The sequence below is a fragment of the Alligator sinensis genome, unplaced genomic scaffold (assembly GCF_000455745.1).
Source record: "Alligator sinensis unplaced genomic scaffold, ASM45574v1 scaffold78_1, whole genome shotgun sequence".
Classification (NCBI taxonomy): domain Eukaryota; kingdom Metazoa; phylum Chordata; order Crocodylia; family Alligatoridae; genus Alligator; species Alligator sinensis.
Window position 1 is genome coordinate 407,445 of NW_005842171.1, and position 20,332 is coordinate 427,776.

General features: G+C 47.9%; 1 protein-coding gene across 2 annotated transcripts in view; it reads left to right on the top strand.

The window, feature by feature from the left end:
• LOC102387098 (inter-alpha-trypsin inhibitor heavy chain H3) overlaps positions 1-20,332 on the top strand; it is a 141,205-nt gene that overhangs the window by 88,926 nt on the left and 31,947 nt on the right. For both annotated transcript variants that reach the window (XM_025206770.1, XM_014520940.2), the window contains exons 15-18: positions 790-795; positions 3,085-3,111; positions 4,100-4,156; positions 18,843-18,956. In XM_025206770.1, the coding sequence (XP_025062555.1) occupies positions 790-795; positions 3,085-3,111; positions 4,100-4,156; positions 18,843-18,956 (204 nt within the window). The remainder of the gene's footprint in view (positions 1-789; positions 796-3,084; positions 3,112-4,099; positions 4,157-18,842; positions 18,957-20,332) is intronic.

Sequence of the window (20,332 nt, forward strand, 5' to 3'; positions counted from 1 at the left end):
CCTTATTCCTTCACTGGACCAGACCAGGAGGGGAGTGTACAACTAGTCATTCTTGCAAGAGACTTTTTCTCACAAGGAAAACCTTTCAGGCTAAGATCTGGAAGATCTTTCTCCTACAAGAAGCATGTTTCCTCTGGGAGAAACTGAATGAACACTTGTATGCTTGTAGTTTCTACTGGGAGACTGGCAATTCTCTTGGTTGAAACATAATGCCTGTATGTGGCCGCTGTCTGAAGTCCACCTTATAAACTAACTGAATCAGAGATACATAAGCTTTCATGAGCATGAGCTAACTTCATCAGATGTTATACAAGGACATGCCATTCTTTACAGAGCTACTTTCCAAGCACACAGATGGGTTACAGATTCAGGCACAGTCATCAGTTGTACTAGAACTGTAAAGGATCTCATCAAATACCAAGAAAACTGAAAGAGTAACATTGATAAGGAGATCTTGGCATCTATTTGAAATTAACATAGAGGTAAAGTAGTTACCAGAGATTAATACTTTGTCATGTGCAAAACTGAATCTAAATTTATGGTCCCACATGTGAGTATCTACATTTAATTTGTTCCTTATACAATCTTTTTACAGTCGCTCATCAGAGAAAAGGGCTTGAAATTTAAAATATGACATGAATCTGAATTAAAATTTTTTTTTTCAGAATATCTAATTCAATGTGTTACACTTTTATCCATATTTATCCAGCATATTATCCAACTATTTAACTGTATGAGTGAAATTGTCATTTTCTTTTTTTACCCTGTCACGTCCATTTCTTGAAACAGCTGAAGGTAAGTTTATATTTAATTATATTTATCTTAGCAAACATTTTTGATTATTAGAGGTCATTGAATAATATTTTTGAATCAATTATTTGACACACAATTCACTTAAAAATGTGAGTAATATTCCAATTGAATAAATCATGTGTGTTAATATTTTATGAACATTTTCAAACTGAATAACTGTAAATAATTTTTTCATTGAATACTCAACTCCATCGGTCTTCAAAAATTATAACGTATCCATCATTATAGAATATAGGTACTTAATATAAGTAATTAAGATGAATTGCTTGTTGCCTTGAATAACTGATTCTCAGATAACTATACAGAGGAAATTTGTTACGCAGATTCCTTCTTTGTACGTAGGAGTCAGGAGATGTCAACTGCCTTTTCAATTAGAACCCCTTGCCGCCTCTATCCTCCACACAAGTTGCTTCCTAGGTTTTGAGTCTACAAGGGAGAAGTAGAGGAGACTGAAAATATGCAGGAAGCAAGTAGATGCATATCACTCGACTTCTAGCTACACAGTTTACTAGGATAAAATGAGAATTTCTGTGAGTTGGCTCCACATTCTCCTTGGGAATCCTTCAAACAGAACCCCAGTGCTAAAGGATTGGTGTAGAGGTCTTTGGGGAGGTGGCTCAGGCATCTTACAAATATTTGTTATTAAGTTGTTATTAATCTCAATTTTGATTGAGTTCATGCCTTAACACCTATCATACCAATGTCTGAAACCCACTAGTAACTTTTGGCATTGTTGCAGTACAGTTAAGAAATAAGGTATGCATTTGTGACTAGGGGCACACTGATAAAGTTGTTCTTGGCTGATACCAATGGCTGATTATGAACCAGCCATATTGGCTGATACCAATCTGATAGCCAATTTATAGGAACATAGCCTGGCAGCTTGGAGAGCAGCCTCCTGCTGCTAAGTCTGTGAGGGGGGAAGGGTTGGTGGGGAGGGAGGGGGCATGGAGGGGGGCAGATTGAGGCCCCCATGCTGAGGGAGAAAGTGGGGCAGGGGCAGGGGCTGCCCAGCCAGGGCAATGAACAAGACCCCAGAAGCAGGATGGAACCACAGGTGGCTCTTCTGGGAAGGTGGGAAGTGGGGGTGGCTCCCTGCTGCTGTGTGCACCCCCAAGGGAGGCATGTGCCCCTGGGATTTTGTCTGCAGGGCAAGGGCAGGCTGTGAGCTTCAGGCCAGAGGCTGCACCAGTCTCTTCCTGATGAGGGGTGGGGGCTGGGCCTGGGCTGCACTTAGGGTGGGCAGGTGGTAGCGGCACTGGGAGGGGTGGCTATAGCCCACCCAGCGTCACCTGTCCCAGTGCCTCAGAGCCCAGCCCTGGCCCAGCCTCCCTGTACCCCCTGGCTGTGAGCTTACAGTGGGCATCCTGCCCACTGCCCCCCTGCACCCCCTGCATTACCCGCCTGCGGCTCCGTCCCACTTCCGGGGTCACATTCACTGCTTTGGCTGGGCAGCCTCCGCCCCTGCCCCACTCCCTCCCTCTCTTTAGGGGCCTCAATCTACCCCCCCAATACCCCTTCCCTCCCCCACACTCCCTTTCCTCCACTGACTTACCAGCTGGACACTGCTCTCCAAGCTGCCTGGCTGCCTTCTGGCCACATGCATGCTGCAGCTGTGCACATGCACACAGCATTTATTGGTGACATTATTGGCCAAAGACAGTTGATTGCCGATAATGTTAATTTTCCTTTTATCTGTGCTGATCTGATATGTGACTGATATACTGGTGCACCTCTATTTGTAACATATACACAATAATATTGCCAACTCTAGTGATTAGATCACAAGTCTTGCAATATTTATTGTTTGTATAAAGCTGCCACTTCTGGAGTCATAGGAATACATTAAATTCTTGGCTTTTATTTTAAATACTGGTAAGTTTGCAATCCTCCGCACTCCTACCTCTCCCTACCCTGGGCGCTCAATAAGTTCACTGCATCTCTGCATGTTAACAATGCTAGTAGGGTCAATTAGCCAGCCAAAGCATCACACTAGTGCAACTGAACTTCCAGTACCTGAACTAGCTTAAACTGTGTAGTGTATACCGCTCTTGGCTTAAAAAGACTGCTCAAATACAATATGACATTTCCTTGGCTGTGCTAAATCTATAGTTCTCCAAGACTGGAGGGCAGGGGTAAATGCTGCCTGTATTTTCTAAATATCTAGAAAGCAGCAGATATTTGCAAGAAATTGGGGAGAATAGGTTTTGGTAGTGGTGGTTCTTTGGTCATTCAGTCATATGCTATAATACTTTTTTATTTCATTCACAGCAAGGTCTGCCCCAGTCACTCACCAATGTAAGTTATAAGCTCACTTTTCTGAATTACATAATGTTTGTCAGAGGAAAAAAAATTAGGCAATAGAATTAATGAAACAGATGGAAATAGTTTCATTTGTGTTTACACCCATATTTTAACAAAATGCCAAGACAATTCTAGCAAATTGAACATTACATAAAAAAATTGAGCAATTCTGGGTCTGGTTAGGAATTTTCCAATTAAACATTTTTAATGAGAAAATGTTAATTTGTCAAAACTGAAACATTTCAGGAAACAGTAGGATCTCCCAGTGGCTGCCCAAACCAAAGAGGTATAGTGTGTTAGTCTCTCTGGTCAAATGGATATTAAAATAATTTACACAAAGTGAAACAAGTCCAACAGCAGAAACAGGAGAGGTTGGTATAACCACTAAAAACATACAAAGTTGGTCTCTGTGTTACAATCACTTGGGGTGTAGAGGACCCATGTTTAAGTCCCTGCTCTGCCTGATTCAGAGGAAGACATTGAACTTCCATTACCCACAATGCTGGTGCAACTGCCCTAATAAATACTCAGTAGGAATCTGATGTTGGCAGCAATGGAGAAAATGTCCTTTGCTTCAAATGGTGAGCATAAACACCTTAAAGCAGTGGTTTTCAACCGGTGGTCTGCAGACCCCTGGGGGTCCACAGATTATGTCTAAGTGGTCCACAAAAGATGACTATGATCAGTCAAAAGTATGTGAATACCCACACTTACAATACAAAAGGGTCCACACCTCCATTCAAAAAAATTAGATGTCCACAAATGGAAAAAGGTTGAAAACCAGTGCCATAGAGAGCATCTATCATGTCATTATGCCTGATTCAGGAGTGGCCCAAACTATCATGCTGCAGCTGATCAAATTTTCCATGGAACTTATGCCTTAAAACTAAGATAGGAGTTGAGATTTAGCCAGTATGTACAATGTGAAAATATTCATTTTAATTTTAGTTCTTCTAATGATTTTCTTGTTTATTGTATGCAGTTTCATCAGTTTCCTCCCTGTATAGGCAGAATGCACCTCCCACTTGGTATACTAGTGGTAAGTTTGTTTTGAATAATTGTAAAGAACAAGGAAAATCTGATCTTAGGCCAGGTCTATACTAGAAAGTTTTGCTAGCATAGCTACGTCATCAAGAGGTGTGAAAGGATTACACTCCCTGGCCACCTTAGCAAAACCCTTAGTGTGTACTCATGAATGTCAACAGAAAAGGTCTTCTGTCAGCTTTACTTATTTGATTTGGAGAAAGAGGTACAATAAAACTGGTAGAAAAGGCTCTTCAATTGATGTATGTTGTGCCCCATTGCTGTGTTCTGCCATCTAGCTGTAATGGCAGGAGGTCTGTTATATCAGTGGTTCTCAACCTTTTTTGTACCAGGACCCATTTGTAAACATCCTGACCCACAGCCCCTGGCTCTGCTGGTACCTCTCACTTCTGATCCATAGGTCCCTGGCCTGGCTGATGCCCCTCACTCCTGACCCACAGCACCCTGGCCCTGCCACTGTCCCTCACTCCTGACTCACAGCCCCCTGGCCCTGCCAGTGTCCCTAACTCCTACCCCACAGGCTCCTGGCCCTGCCAGTGCCCTCACTCCTGACCCACAGTCCCTCACCCCCATGGGCCATATTGTTGCCCCTTACTCCCAACTAGCAGCCCCCTGCCTCCACCAGCTCTGCTGGAGGGGACCCCCAGCTGCCCCTGTCCTGCTTGGGCCAGAGCATGGTGGCTGCAACAGCTCCGGCTTATGCAAGTGGCAGCAGAGCAAATCCAGCCACGGCACAGGCTGGAGGAAGGAGAACAGACCTGTGGCACTCTCCCTGCCCTGGGCTGGGGCTCCCATGCTGCACCAGGCAGCTTGGTCAGAGCCCCACCTGCCCACTGAGTAGCGTCTCCCTGCCGCCCTGCCCCTGCGAGTATGGGCACCAGCCCTGGTGCTACTGGCCCTGCCATGGAGCTCCCCACTGCCCCTGAAGAACCCCCCTCCACCCCTTCCCCCACTGGTGGGGCAGGTGCCTCCCCCCTGCCTTGTTGCAGCCTCTGCACCTGAACACCCTCCCCTAGTTCTGGCAGGCAACCCCTCCCTCCCCACACATCCCCTTCACACATGCACCCCCTTCCCGGACAGTTCTCAAGCCTTGGCCCTCCAACCCCCACTCCCCACACACTTACCTGCATCCAGCTGCTGGAGCTGCCCCCACTACCCTGCCTAGTTGCATGCTGGCTATGTACGTATGTGTGCACAGATGCACGTGTGCCTGCTGTCTCTAATTGGCCCAAACAGCTCCTTGCAGGCTGGAATGCTGTCAGCCTGCAAGGGGAAACCCATACTTTCTCATGTTTTTCTGTGACTTACGACCCTTTCAAATATTCTTGAGACCCACTATTGGGTTGAGAAATACTATGTTATATAGACAAGCCTTAAGAAGAAGAAAAGAAATGGAGAGACCTAAATATTAAGCTATAAAGATCAGAATCTTCTAAATTATTAATTCAGATTAAATAAAGCAACAACTGGTTTTGCTCCTGAAGCTTTCATGTTATTGGGAACTGGTTCACCATTGTGTGAAGTGCTGTGGCACCCTCTACAGGATGGGAGTGAGCACCTAGCCCAGCATGCTTTACAGTGGGCAAGTGAGATAAAAAAGCAAAAAAAAAAAAAAAGATGACAGTAGAGTTCTGACTACATAACTGAGCAGTCAGTTGCAGCAGTGGGGGCAGAAGGGGCATGAGGATAAAGCAGTGCGGCACAGCCCCACTAAGCCCCCTGGCTTAGTGTCCACACATAGCACTGAACTGGTTCACAGTGAACAGGTTCAAAATAGTACTTGATTTTCCAGGTATACTTTTGAACCATTTTAAGTAGCATTAAACCAGTTTAACAGGTTCTGGTTATTTTGGTACTTTGTTTTTGTCTAATTTTAACCCATCGTTTCCATGAGGGCACTGGTGCTTTGGCTGAGATGTACCATACTCTGGGATAGACTTGCGTATCTGTACTTTCTGATGGTTTTGTTGTAGGGGGTGCTGATTGTTGTGTCAGTGGAGATGAATTGAAAGGTTCTACACTGATTGCTAAAGCAGGTTTTTGTTCTGTTTGGTAGCTGTTGATCAGTGGGGAGTTTGCTTCTGATAATGAGCTGGCTGAGGTTAGGGGGTTGTTTGAAAGCCAGGAGCAGGAGAAGGAGCAAGGGGGAGCTAGAAATATTTATCTCAAGATTTGATCTTTTTTGAGTATAGGCCGGGGCGGGCAAGTATTTTGGGTGGAGGGCTGCTTAATGAGTTTTAGTGAGGCATCGAGGGCCGCAAGGGTAGCCCTGCCCCTTGGCAGGTGCCTCGCCCCCTGGTCACCATCATGTGACTGGAAGTCCTGCCCCCTAACCTCTGACCCTTGCCACTGGAAGTCTCTCCCCTTGCCCAGGAAATACTCCTTTTGAGGCTGGGGACAGTTTGCTTTTATATTGTGTGTGGAGGGGCAGGGGGTGTATGGCTGGGGAAGTATGTGGTTGGGGGGATGTGTGGGGTGTGGGTATGGTGCAAGTGTGGTGTATGGGGGCATAGGAAGGGTGTGGGGGTGGGTGTACGTGTGGGATGTGTGTGGGTGTGGTTGAGGTGTGGGCTGTGTGGGACTGCTGGGTGTGTGTGTGTGTGTGTGGGTATATGCGTGGGGTATGTTTGGGTTATCACGTGGATGTGTGTGGGGTGTGTGGGACTGTTGAATGTGTGTGTGGGTATGATGAGGGGGTAGGGTGTGTGAGGGAGTGTGGGTGCATGTGTGGGGAGGTGTAGGTGTGTGTGTGTGGGATGTGGGTATGTGTGTGGGGTGTGTGTAGGAGTGTGGGGTATGTGTGTGGTTGAGGTGTGGGATGTCTGTGTGTGTATGTGGGGTGGGTATGGTGGGGGTCAGGGTGTGGATGTATGTGTGGGATATGTATAGTGGGGTGTGTGGGACAGTGTTGGGTGTGTGTGTGGGTATGGAGTGGGGTGGGGTCTGTAATGGTGTGTGTGTTTGGTGTGGGTAGGTTGGTTGTGCACCTGTGGGGGCTTCCCCCTGCTTGTTCTTTGCAATGTGGCTGAGCCTAGCCCTCCCCCGCCTCCCGTGGGCGGGAGGGGGAGGGGAAGGGGATTGGCGTTGCCTGCCTGGCTCCAGCGCTTTGCAAAGGGCAGGAAAACAGTTGCCGCTGCTGGCAGCAATAGAAGCTAGGGCTGTGCGAAATTTCGCAGCCAGTTTTGTTTCAACACTGTTTTGACCTGTTTCGAGGTTGAAACAGCAAAATCAAAATGGAATAGATATAGTCAAAACAGCCTCGAAACAAAATGAGGCAAGTCGAAACATTTCGCCGTTTCAACGCTGTTTCAATGTTTTGCCCATAGGCTATAATGGGGAAGAACAAAACAGCCTATAACCTTGTCATTTCTGCTTTGATTTGGATGAAACTTGCAGAAATGGTAGCTCTTTCTGAGGGCATGAGGCCTGCCAAGTTTCAAGGAGATAGGTATAGCCATTTATGGGAAACTGCACCCCAAATTCTTGAAAACAAAACTCATGTTACGTGTATGTGTTAACCCACAGTGGGGTCAAAACTTCAGGCCTGCTAGCCCCTGTGGAGGCCAGAAAGCCTGCCAAGTTTCAAGGAGATAGTTGTAGAGGTTTGGGGGAAACTGTACCTCAAGCTGCAGACAAGCAAAACTCGTGACATGGGTGACACTGTGTGTGTTAAGGCACAGCAGGGTGAAAACTGCAGGTGTGATAGCCCCTGCTGAGGCCACGAAGCCTGCCAGCCTGTCAAGGAGATAGTTGTAGGGGCTTCTGGGTTCTGGGGCCCTGCATCTCTAGCTGCTGACAGGCAAAACTCATGTCATGGGTGCTTGTGCAACCGTGTCTGCCTTGAGGCATGGGGGCGGAAACTACTGCAGGCCTGGCTACTAGGCCCTGCTGCACCCACAAAGTCTGCCAGCTGTTAAGGCCTTTATATCCTTGTCAGGGCTGGAGCCTTCCCAGCCTCGGCCCCCTTTTTCTCTTGCTGGTTCCTGATTCCTAGGCCCATGGTGCCAGACCTGGAAGTCTAGAGTCCAAGCTTCTGTCTCAACTCTGCCCTGGACCCTCTGGCTCCAAACTCTGCCCTGCTCTGAGGCCTCTGGCCCCAAACTCTGCCTTGAGCCTAACCCCTGGCAGGGCTGTAGGTGATCACGTGCCCCTTGGGATCATGGGTCCCTATAAAAGGACCTCCAAACCACCCCTTAGTTCCTTCCACAAACCACCAGGAAAAATGCAAACCAAAACATCATAACTTAATTCTCCAGCATACTGGCTGTCTGAAATTCTCCAGCATACTGGCTGTCTGAAATTCCCTATCCATACTCAGTCTCATTCTCTGCTAGCCATCAGCTCCTTAGTGGCCTCTTTCCAGGACAGCAAGATGTCTCTCAGGCTTTCCTCTGCAAGTAGTCTGATGCAGGGCTCCTTCCCCTTCAGCCTCCAGTGCCATACTGCCCATCTCTGGCTCAGGGCCAATGTGTATATATCTCCTCAGCCCTGCCCCCTGCTGGTCACCTACCTCCCTCAGCTGTCACAGGTGTTTCCTGATTCAGCTTTCTAGCTCAGCCTCAGGGTGGCTCACTGCTTCTGGGTCCTGCAGTGCTTTTGTGCAATCCTCCCATCCCTGATTCTGCCTCAACATTGGTTTTGTGGTGAGTGTTTACTTTGATGGAAGTGATGGATGGTCACTTCCATCATCAAATCTGTCCCTAGGGGCTTGGTTGGCCAGCAGGCCCTGGGGTTTTTTTCCCCTTCTCAGTAATGGAGCAAAGGCCCTGTTAAACAGGGTGCCATCCTGGATGTGGATCATGGTGTCTAGAAAGTTGATGTAATTGCAGGAATATTCCAACAAGAATTTGATTGAAGAGTGGTAGATGTGGAACCTGTGGTATAGAAGTCTGTAAGCAATTCTAAGTGTTCAAACTAGGTGATGAAAATATCATCTATATAATGCAGGTATAGTGCCAGTGGGTCCTGGGTATGACCATAAACTGCATCCAACTAGAGGGCCTGGTGGCAACGTGGTGGAACTAATTGTGGTAGTGTAGCTCCCATAAAATACCACAATATTGCAACCTCCTGAGTAAGGTGAGTATAGGATGTGTGGTGGTGGGGGCTGCTCTCAGGGGCTGGAACTGCCGGGGACAGACCCTGATGCTCCCAGAGGAGGGCCCAGGGACCCCAGCACCACAGAAAACTTACCCAGGAGGCAGGCCGGGACAGGGAAGGAGCAGCATGAGCCGGCGCTGTGCCAGCTCTTCAAGCAGCTGTCAATCAAGCTGGGCTGTGGCCAACTGATGATATCAGCTGTGACTGCCACCACGGGAGATTTAAAAACCCTGGTGGAAGCTGGGTGTGGGTGGGAAGACAGGAGGCGGGATGCCAGGTCAAGACTACTCCCACAACTCTGCCCCACCGCGAACGAGTGATGGCAAGAGCACGAAGCCAACCAAGGCTTCCCAACCCTTAGCCTCTGGGGTGGAGGCCCATGGCCAGCCAACACTGCAGGGCATATAATGAGCATAGCCCCCTCCAAGCCTGTGGGAGGCACCACAGACCCAGGTGCAGCATGGGGACAGAGCCAAGCCAAGGAGTAAGAGGGAAGGGCAGGCTGAAACTCCAAGCCTGCACTCCCAGCAGATGCTGATGAGGTGGAGACCCATCAGGGGCATTTGAGGAGTCGAAGCCAGGAGTAGGGGTGGTTTCATAGTTAGTAGGGTCAGAAGGGACCTGAGCAGATCATTAAGTCTGACACCCTGCCATGGGCAGGAAAGAATGCTGTGGTCAAATGACCCTGGCTAGGTGTCTATCTAGCCTCCTTTTGAGGACCCCCAGGGTAGGAGCGAGCACCACTTCCCTTGGAAGTTGTTTCCAGATCCTAGCTGCCCTGACTGTGAAGTAGTGCCTCCTGGTATCTAGCCTGAATCTACTCTCTGTCAACTTATGTCCATTATTCCTTGTTGCTCCTGGTAGTGTTTGGGGGAACAGGGACTCTCCCATTGCCTGCTGGTCCCCCTTGGACAGTTTATAGATGGCCACCAGACCCCTTATCAGCCTTCTCTTGTGGAGGCTGAGCAGGTTCAGGTCCCTTAGCCTCCCCTCATAGGGCCTGCCTTGCTGCCCCCTCATCATGTGAGTGACCCTCCTCTGGACCCTCTCCATGTTGTCCACATCCCTCCTGAAGTGCAGCACCCGGAACTGGATGCAGTACTCCAACTGTGGCCTGACCAGTGTCACATAGAGGGGGAGGATCACCTCCTTGGACCTGCTCGTGATGCATCTGTGGATGCATGACAAGGTGCAGTTAGCCTTTCTGACTGCGTCCTCACATTGTTGGCCCATGTTCATCTTGGAGTCAGTAATGACTCCTTTTCTGCCTCTGCACTGACGAGAAGGGAGTTCCCCAGCCTGTAGGTATGCTGCTGGTTCTTTCTCCCCAGGTGCAATACCTTACATTTGTCAGTATTGAAACCCATCCTGTTCTCATCCGCCCACCCCTGTAACCTGTCCAGATCTAATTGCAGCCTGTCCCTCTCCTCTAGCATGCCCACTTCTCCCCACATCTTAATGTCATCCACGAATTTGAACAAGGTGCTTTTCACCCCTTCTTCCAAGTCGCTGATGAAGATGTTGAACAGTGTGGGCCTGAGGACCGAGCCCTGGGGAACCCCACTGCCCACATCTCTCCAGGTTGAAGATGACCCATCCACCACCAGTCTCTGGGTGTGGACCTTCAGCCAATTTGCGACCCATCTGACTGTGTAGGCATTGACACCACAGTCGTCTAATTTTTTAATGAGAATGGGGGGTGTCATCTGGTGTGACCACCAGATTTCCTAACGTGTCTTGCAGAGGCCCCACGTTACCCGGTACCTTCTTTTTACCCCCTATGTATTTAAAAAAGGACTTCTTGTTATCCTTGGTCCGGGTTGCTAGTCCCAGTTCCATCTCCGCCTTAGCCTTCCTAACAGCCTGACTACAATCTCGAGCAAAGGAGGTATAATCCTCCCTGCTGATGGCCCCTCCCTTCGATTGGGTGTATGCTTCCTTTTTAGCTTTGAGACATTCCTGGATGCTTTTGGTGAGCCATGGGGGCTTTTGAGCACTCTTGCCCCTCTGATCTGTGTTGGGAGTGTCACCCTTTGGACTTGGAGGATTGTCTCATTAAGGAATGACCACTCTTCTTGGGCTCCCAACTCCTCTCCCCTCCAGGACCTCAGAGCCTCCCTGACTAGTCTCCTTACCTCATTGAAATCCACCCTCCTAAAGTCCAGGGCTGCTGCCTTGTTGCAGGCCTTTAACACACTGCGCTAGGTAGTGAATTCCAGTAGGCGATGATCGTTATCACCCAGGTGGTTGAGCACCTGCAGTCCCTTCACCAGGTCATTGCCTGTGGCCAGGACCAGGTCCAACAATGCATTTCCCCTGGTGGGACTGTGCACCTCCTGGGTTAGATGGAGGTCCTGTAACTCAGCTAGGAACCTATGTGAGCGGTCAGACCTGGCTGACTGCTCTTCCCAGCAGATGTCCGGATAGTTTAGGTCACCCATGATGACCACGTCCTTTGACTTAACTGCCTCTGCAAGCTGACCTGAGAGTTCTTCTCCCTGGCTGGGTGGCCTGTAGTAGACACCCACTGTTAAGTCCCTTTCCCCCCAACCCCCTTGCATTCTGACCCAGAGCACTTCAGTGTGCCCCTCCTCTGACCTTGTGCTACTTGTTGAGGATGTGTATTCATCCTTGACATAGAGCGCCACACCCCCACCTTTCCTTCCTCTCCTATCTCTCCTGTACAGCCTATAGCCCTTGTTGTTCACTGCCCAGTCATGCATTAGATCCCACCAAGTTTCAGTGAGCCCCACTATGTCTGGGTTTGTGTTAGCTAGCAGGAGGGCAAGTTCCTCCTGCTTGTTCCCCATACTATGAGCAATAGTGTAGAGGCATTTAAGGCCTGCTGAAGGTGCATGCATCGCCCCCCCATAACCCCAGGACTATCTGGGCCCCTGTCTCTTACCTGGGTATTTCTTGTGCTCATCACCTGTCTTGGCTGGGCTGTTCTTGTGGGTGACTCTTGGTTCGGTGTTCTGTGGCTCCCTCCATCCGCATCCTCCCTTTCCCCTGACAAGACTAGTTTAAAGCCTGATGGAGGAGATCAGCCAACCTGAAAGAGAACACATGCTTACCTTTGGGGGAGAGGTGAAGCCCATCCCACCCGAGCATGTCTCTTGTCCTATGGCATGGGGATGGTCCAAAAAGCCAAAGCCTGCCTTGAGACACCATTTCCAAAGCCCCAAGTTGACCGCTCTGATGCAGGTCCCATGGCGTCGTCCACGGCCACTCACTGGAAGGACAGATGAGACCACCTGTGCCCCTGTCTCCAGCTTGCCTCACTGAGCTTGGTAGTCCATCATCAGGCAATCTGGGCTGCTCCTGGCCACATCATTAGTGCCCACATGGATTAGGACCATGGGGTAGTTATCAGTGGGCCAGATAATGTCCGGGATCATCTCCGTCACATCCTGAATCCTCGCTCCAGGTAGACAGGAGACCTCACGTGTCAAGGGATCCTGGCGACAGATGGGACCTTCTGTACCTCTCAGGATGGCGTCACCTATGATGAGCACTCGGTGTCTCTTCCTCTGGGTCAGCTTGCCTCCTTCAGTCTGTTCTGTGCATGGACTGGCCTCCTCTCCAGAGGTTTCCTCCTCTCCTTCCTCTTCCTCCAATGTCACCAGGGCCTCATACCTGTTCCCCAGCTGGACTGGGGAACTGGTACTGCACTGCTGCGAGCAGCCCTGGCTCTGCGGGGGGAACCTTCTGCCATTTTGCTGTGGAGGGCACCTCCTGGGGTGCTTCTCTCTTTGGTGCATGGCCCTGCAGGGAAAGGAAATACCTGTCAATTTCATCCTCTGCTTCTCTGATCCCCCCTCAGACTGCTAACCTTCTCCTGGAGCTCCCTTACCTGCCCCTCCAAGGCCCTAAGATGGACACCTGCAGGACAGGTGTGGGGGCTCCCATTCCCTGCCCCCCCCGGCCCTGCTGGGCATCCCCCACAGGCCAGAGGGCAGGGTGACGTCAGCTCCCCCATGGGCTCCATCTGGGTGGAGGCCTCAGAGAAGCCCCGGGTAGGCAGTGCCCCCTGGCCAGGGGCCCTAGCAGCACTCTGCATCGATACCATTTCTTTTTTTTTGGTGTGTTGCCTTCGCCTTTTCCTTGCCAAAGACTTCCTCCTGGCCCCTCCTGCTTGTCTGCCTGCATGAACACTGGCGCAAACACCAGCACACCCTTACAGGGCGCGCCTGTTTGCATGCTCTGTTCGCGCACATGGTTTGGGAATGTGGCTCCCTGCCAGCTCAGCTAAAAGGGATCCGGGGGGCTTCCCCTCCAGATCTGGCTCAGCTGTGCCAGCTCCCTCTGCTCCACTTACCTTAGAGGGATCAGCTGCTGCTGCCCCCACTGCTTCCTCCACTGCCACCGCCGGTCAGGTAAGGGGGCACGTGTGTGTGGGGATGCACATGTGCCCAGCTCCCTGCTCTCCACTCCTGGCTTCTGGCCCCTGAGATGGTGGCACAAAGATCCTCAAGGTTGGCAAGTGGTTGGGGTGTAGGGGAGCTGGAGCCCCAGGAGCAACTGCGATGAGCCACTGAGTATTGCCATCTCTGGGCCAGGGGAGGAACACCACAGAACCCCTCCTTTCAGTTACAGTTCCATCAAGTCATGGCTGGCGAGTCAGGGGCTTGGCCCAAGGAGCAGGGAGATACTCACATTGCCCAATGAGGGTGCCACAGGATGTCTCAAAATTGTAGCCCTCACTGCCTTGTGGATACTCCTTGGTTGAAGTAAGGTAAAGGGGCCTCACCCTGACAGAAACATGCCCTTGCTGAGGTGTTAGGCAGTCAGCAGCAGCTCTTATGCATTGTTCTCGGGCAGAAGCTACAACCATCAAGAAACTGAGCATCTGGATTTGGTTTGGCCTTTGTATCAATGGTCTGAAGGGAGGATGGTAGGTCTAAGGCAACCTCCACTCCTCCATATTCTTGCCTAGGTGTACACATCAAAGCTGTTGATGTGATGGTCTCAGGACTCCGTAAGGGGCATAAATAGCCTGAGGCAGCTACCAAGACATCCAAGCAGCTCTATTCAAGGGTGGCCTGCTTGCCTTTCTGGAGGAAGACCCTAGAAAAGTTGTGCCAAAAAAGCTATGCCCCAACCCAATCTATCCTGGCTAAAATGAAATAAAGTGACTCACATGTTGGAAACTTGTAACAAGCTGTGTTGCTGTCAACTTGGACTTGTCAGCCACTGGTGGATTCATCAGGCACCTGGCTGTACCTATTCCATATACACCATGATCTGGAGGATCAACAGTTACCTATATAATGCCAGTTTGGTGGTACAGTTTGTAAAATGTCATCCTCCAGGTGGCTTATAAAGAAGTTGTCATTTTGGGGGCCCATCTTTGTACCTATAACTGTGCCCATGGTTTGGAGAAAGTTGAAAATTGAGATTGTTGAAAGGTACGTTGTTGTGGCTGAGGATGAAGTAGATGATTTGTGCAACATGTTGTAATTGCAACTCAGAATGTAGTCCATGCTCGTCTAGGTATTTCAGGCAGGCAAGTATGCCTCCATGGCATGGGATATTAGTGTGGATGTTGACATCGATGGTTACAAGTATGGCCTTCCTGGGGAGCTGGTTGATGCTCCAGACCTTATTGAGGAAGTGTTGGGTCTTATAGAAAACTTCTTATTCTTACAACTTACAAGTCATAGAATCATAGAAAATTAGGGTTGGAAGGGACTTCAGGAGGTCATCTAGTCCAACCCCCTGCTAAAAGCGGGACCATCCCCAACTAGATCATCCCATCCAGGGCTTTGTCAAGCCAGGCCTTAAAAACCTCTAAGGATGGAGACCCCACAACCTCTCTAGGTAGCCTGTTCCAGTGCTTCACCACCCTCCTAGTGAGAGAGTTTTTCCTAATATCCAACCTCAACTTCCCTTGCTGCATCTTGAGCCCATTGCTCCTTGTTCTGTTGTCTGCCTCCACTGAGAACAGTCCAGCTCCATCCCCTTTGCAACCCGCCTGCATGGAGTTGAAGGCTGCTATTCAATTCCCCCTCGGTCTTATCTTGCTGCAACTTAAGTGGCTTCAGGATGGTTTCTGTGAATCCCAATAGCTTTTCAGTAAGAATACCACAGGTGGATGTGGTGGGTCTTCCAGGGTTACCTTATTTGTAAATCTTTGAGAACATATAAAATATTCTTGAGGTGAGAGAGTGGGATTAATGCAAGCAGCTTTTCCTGAAGCTGGTATAGAAAGAATTTGATAATGATTTTCAGTTTGAGAGTGAGTATTGATATGGGGTCCTCCCCATGTTGTTTATAGTACTTTCTGTCAGAGTTGTCTGCTAGACTCAGTAATTAGGTCTTTTGGTTAGGCTGCAGCAAACATAAAGGCCCCTTCTACACATCAAGCTAAAGGCGCAATGCAGTCTAATGTGTGATTCACATAATTGTGCCTCCTGCCATACCACACGTCCATGATAAGAGGTGCAATTATGGGATTGTGCATTAGATCCCATTGTGCCTTATTGCTGGTGCAGGGGGAGCAAGCCCTGCACCAGCAAACTCCCTGTTGAGGGGCTTCTAGCCTCAGGGCTGCCCCACACAACCCCAGGGCTGGAGTATCACTGCTGCAGTGATCTTCCCCCACCCCGCTGGGGGTATGGGGAAACCCCCAGGGTTGGAGGATCATGACAGGGGTGATCCCCGACTGGAGGTGTGGGGAAACCCCATGGGCCAGAGGATGACTGCACCCCGATGGTATGGGAAACCCCTGGGGCCAGAGGATCACTGCAATCCTCCAGACCCTGGGGATTGCAGCTGCTAAGATCCTTAGGGCTCGGGGGTATGGGAAACTCCTGGACCCTGGGTATCATGGATGCCAGAATCCCTAGGGCCTTGAGGGTTTTACACTGGACATGGTGCACCCCAGTGGCTGGGAGCCCTGTCAGCTGGAGACTGTGTAGGCAAGGCTGGGAGTTTAAATCCCTCCCTAATCATAGCCTCCTGCCAGGCCCTGGCCACACCCCTCCTCAGCTCAGCATTATGGAAGGGAAGGGGGGGGCTTGCTCTAGTGCCCTCTGGCTTCTAGCCTGATCCACTGCAGGCATGTGCTTGCATTTCCTGATTTAAAAGTGAATGTTTATAAACTTGCAAATCAGTTCAATCTTTGCAGGTTAGACTAACCTGCAAAGATTTAATCAATTCAGGCTCAGCCTTTTTGAATGTCTGTCCCTAGCCCAGGTAATTGTTCAATTAACCAGTTAATTGTGCAATACCTGTAACATGTAGAGGGGGCCAAAGAGAGATTCACAAAATGTGCTAGCATTGCATCTCTAACACTTTGAACCCAAAGGTGAGGTTTGCCAGGTTCAACAGTGAGTTTTCCCAACTATCAAACTGGTTATATATCAACTATAGTCATCTATAGTCTCATCTACAGCTATCAACCTATGACTTTCTTAATATAACAACAACATTCTTCAATTGTAGAAGTGAGGACTATATCAAAATTAGTTTTCCCTTACAGTTGATTCATCTGGAGCATGCTGATTTAACAGCTTTTTCCATGAACCACAAAAAGATGGAATGCTAAGTCTGTTCCAGGGAATAATGCCACACACCATAGGTCTTCAGAGGTCAGTAGCAAAATTGTTAGGTTCTGCAGAACTAGGCTTTTGTCAAGAGTTTGTATGTTTTTAACTTTTCGTAGTTAAGCAGTTAATGGTTGCTAATCTTAACAAGTTGCTGGATCTGAATTTTTTTTCTCAAATGGAACCTGCTTCTCACATGGTCAATAAAAATAATTTTACCATGGGTTGTACACAGTAGCACACTTTTCTATATTTCCCTTTTGGCATTATTAATGGTAAATGGCTAGCACCAATTAGAAGCTTTCAAATAACTTTGGATAAAGAAATCCCACACCAACAGCACTATGTATCTTCTGTGAAGGCAATCCGTCTAACTAAGGTTACTTCTATTTAGAACTAAATATAGCAAATACAGTGTATGCCTTTTTATGCATCAGCATCGTTATTATGAACTAACTCCTCAAATGTGCACTATTAAATATACACACTTGGGGTTGTAGTAAAATAAATACATGTTTTAATGAAAGTTCTGATAGCCTGTATACCCAAGAAAAGAATATACATTTGTATATAATAACTATGTCTAAACATGACAATAATCCTTACTTTCCTGTTCTCTGCTCCAAGGGTGCTCACTTCGCTCCTGCTATCACCAGCAGCTTTTATCGACAGCCTTGTTTTTATAAGTTACTTAATCAAAGCTAAGGGCTTAGGCCAAGTTTGACAAAGGGACATAGGTATATGGTGATACAACACCACAGCTCCCACTTTCTAGAGGAGTTCCCTAACCACCAGCCAATAGGCTGGCGAGGCTAGGGACATGACAACCCTCCAGCCTTCCAGTTGAAACCAGATCACTGTGCTAAAAGGGAAGCAGGATTCATGGTGCCAGAATGAGACCCCTCCAAGAATTTACGAATACCTAGTTTGTGAATCACAAACATCCTTAGGTGAGATAGAAACACCTAACTATTCGGGCCAGGTAAGAAGTAATTGTCTCCCAGCATACAAAGCAGTTTAACTTTAAGCACCTCAGTAGGTTTCCTGGGAAAAGATCAGGTTCCTATGGGGCCTTGAGAAACTAAGGATGATAGGGTTTTTGTGAATTGATATCTTGGGCATAGGACTAAGCTGTATGAAACTTGTCCTTAGGTGTGCCTGTCACATGACTGTGCCTACTTTTAGAAATTGTACTGTAGTGTTTTTGTATTGTCTTAGAAAACGTAAAGGATTCATATTCAGAAAATATTATAACACTGTCAAATCTATGAGTAAACATATAGAGCTTTCCAATCTACTGCTTCTTTCTTGGCAGTACACCAGACTAATGGGGTGTATTATACTAATTTTACACAGCTTTAATTCATCCATAATTCCATGTAAGATATTGTACTTAAAGATGGGGAAAACCAGGATTATTCAGGTTTTTTTAAGAAGGTAGGTTGGGTTTCAGTTTGGAAAAACAATGGGTATTGTGTCCAGGTTCTCTTTATCCAAGTCTTCCACTGCTGAACAATTTAACATCTTTGTTAAAAGATGTCTGGTTTTGTTAAAAGATGTCTTTGTTAAAAGGGTCGGTTTTGATATTGTTCTATCTATGGTAATAACTTGAGGAATCAAATCATTTATTAACTAAAACATGAAGCACAGCTGTTTTCTTTTGTTTAAGTCTAAGGAACTTTTGTATTAGAATAATATCTTTCCAAAACAAAATTTTCTTGTTACCGGACATAGATCATAGCAAAATCATTTTGCTGACACCCCTGGAAGATTCAGTATCTTTATATAATTTCAGTGAGTTCCAATTTTTTTCCACTGTCATCTCTACACACCAAGAAAATATGATTTAGCCACTGCTAAATATGACTCTTCTTTCATTCTGGAATGAAAGAAGAGTCATTCACTATGATTTAAGTCAGTCTATTAAAGGGATAGTGTAAGTCATCTAAGAGATATTGTAATGTTTGATTAATGAATGTTTGCAAAGAACTTTGAGCACGTGCAACCATAAATGCTAGTCATTATAATTTACAGTTGATGGAGATCCGCACTTCATTATATCAGTGCCACAGAAAGAAGATGCTCTTTGTTTTAATATCAATGAAAACCCAGGTGCAGTTTTAAATTTAATAAAGGACCCAGTTACAGGTGAGTTTTTTATTCTTTAAATACAGTAAACAGAATATTTACATAATTTTAGCACCTTGGATTTATAGGTCTTTCCCTTTTTTGGTACAGTGGGAACTTGCAACTTTTATTATCATTAATGAGAGTTGCAGAGCTGCAACAAAGGAAGACTAGATCACTTCTACTGTTTATGTAAACGTGTTTACTTTTAGGAGCAAAATGAACATGTATAATAGCCTTAAAATCAGTGATTGAGAATAACAACTTACAAACTTTTCCCCCTCAACACAAAAACTGATGAAATACAAATACAAAAAGAATCTTAGGGCTTTGGCACAGATTATCTATATAATGTCAGAAATCTGTGGAATGTTGTGACGTCATAAAATTACCACATTTTTAGAACAGTCTCAGGCAAAGGCTTCATGTAGTTTCAGACCTGCATGACTGTGACTTGCCACTAAAGGGCTGGGAAACAGGGAGTAGACTAGACTCTATTCTTCCCCTGTGGTGGGAGAGAGGGGGTGGGTGGCACGTAACTGGGAGGCAGAGAAACCAACATGAGGTCTTTCCTCCCTCCACCTCTAGCACAAGTCCAGCCAGAGCAGAAAATGAGGAGGGAGGGGACAAATCTTGAAAAAGTGTTTGAAGGGGGAGGGGCAAGTGGGAATGCATAGAAAGAAGTGAAAAAAGATTTTAAAAAGTTAAAGGATTAAAATCTTGGATGTGTCTTGGTGAATTGGGAATGGGTTGGAGTAGGGAGTGGGGTAAGGGGCAGCAGGGGTCATGCTGGCTGGGGGGGAGGGCGGCAGCTATCCTGGCATGCTGAGGGGGGGAGGGGGGCAGCTATCCTGGCCTGGTGCAAGACCCTGGGGCTGGGTTCAGCACCAGGATCCAGCAGTTGTTAAGATGCTCTCCCAGCACCTGCGTTAGTTACAGCCCTAGTGCACAGCCTCAGGGAGTCTGCTTCTCTGGGTCTGTACTCCATCTAAAACCGATGAGGCTGTTCCCTGCTTAGAGCAGAGCCTAGGGAACAGAACCAGAGCTCCGGGGCCAGAGCACAGAGCCAGAGCTCCGGGGCCAGAGCACAGAGCCCGGGAGAAGCAGCCTTCCCTGGGCTCTGTGCTGGGACTGAAATGGAGCAGCCAGAGCATGCAGCTGGGGGAAGCAGGCTTCCCCAGCTCTATGGTCTCTCTGCAGTTAAGCTCAGAGCAGTTGCTCTTAGCAGAAGGTCGGGGAGTAGAACCACTAGAGTTTTGGAGGGTAGGAAGTGTTAAAGCAGCTGAGAGCTGTGCACCCTGGGATGCTGATGGAATGAAAATAAAGCATTTTACCTCCCCTGACCATTCAAACAATACCCTGGAATTGCATAGGGAAAATATTTCCAAGATAAACCT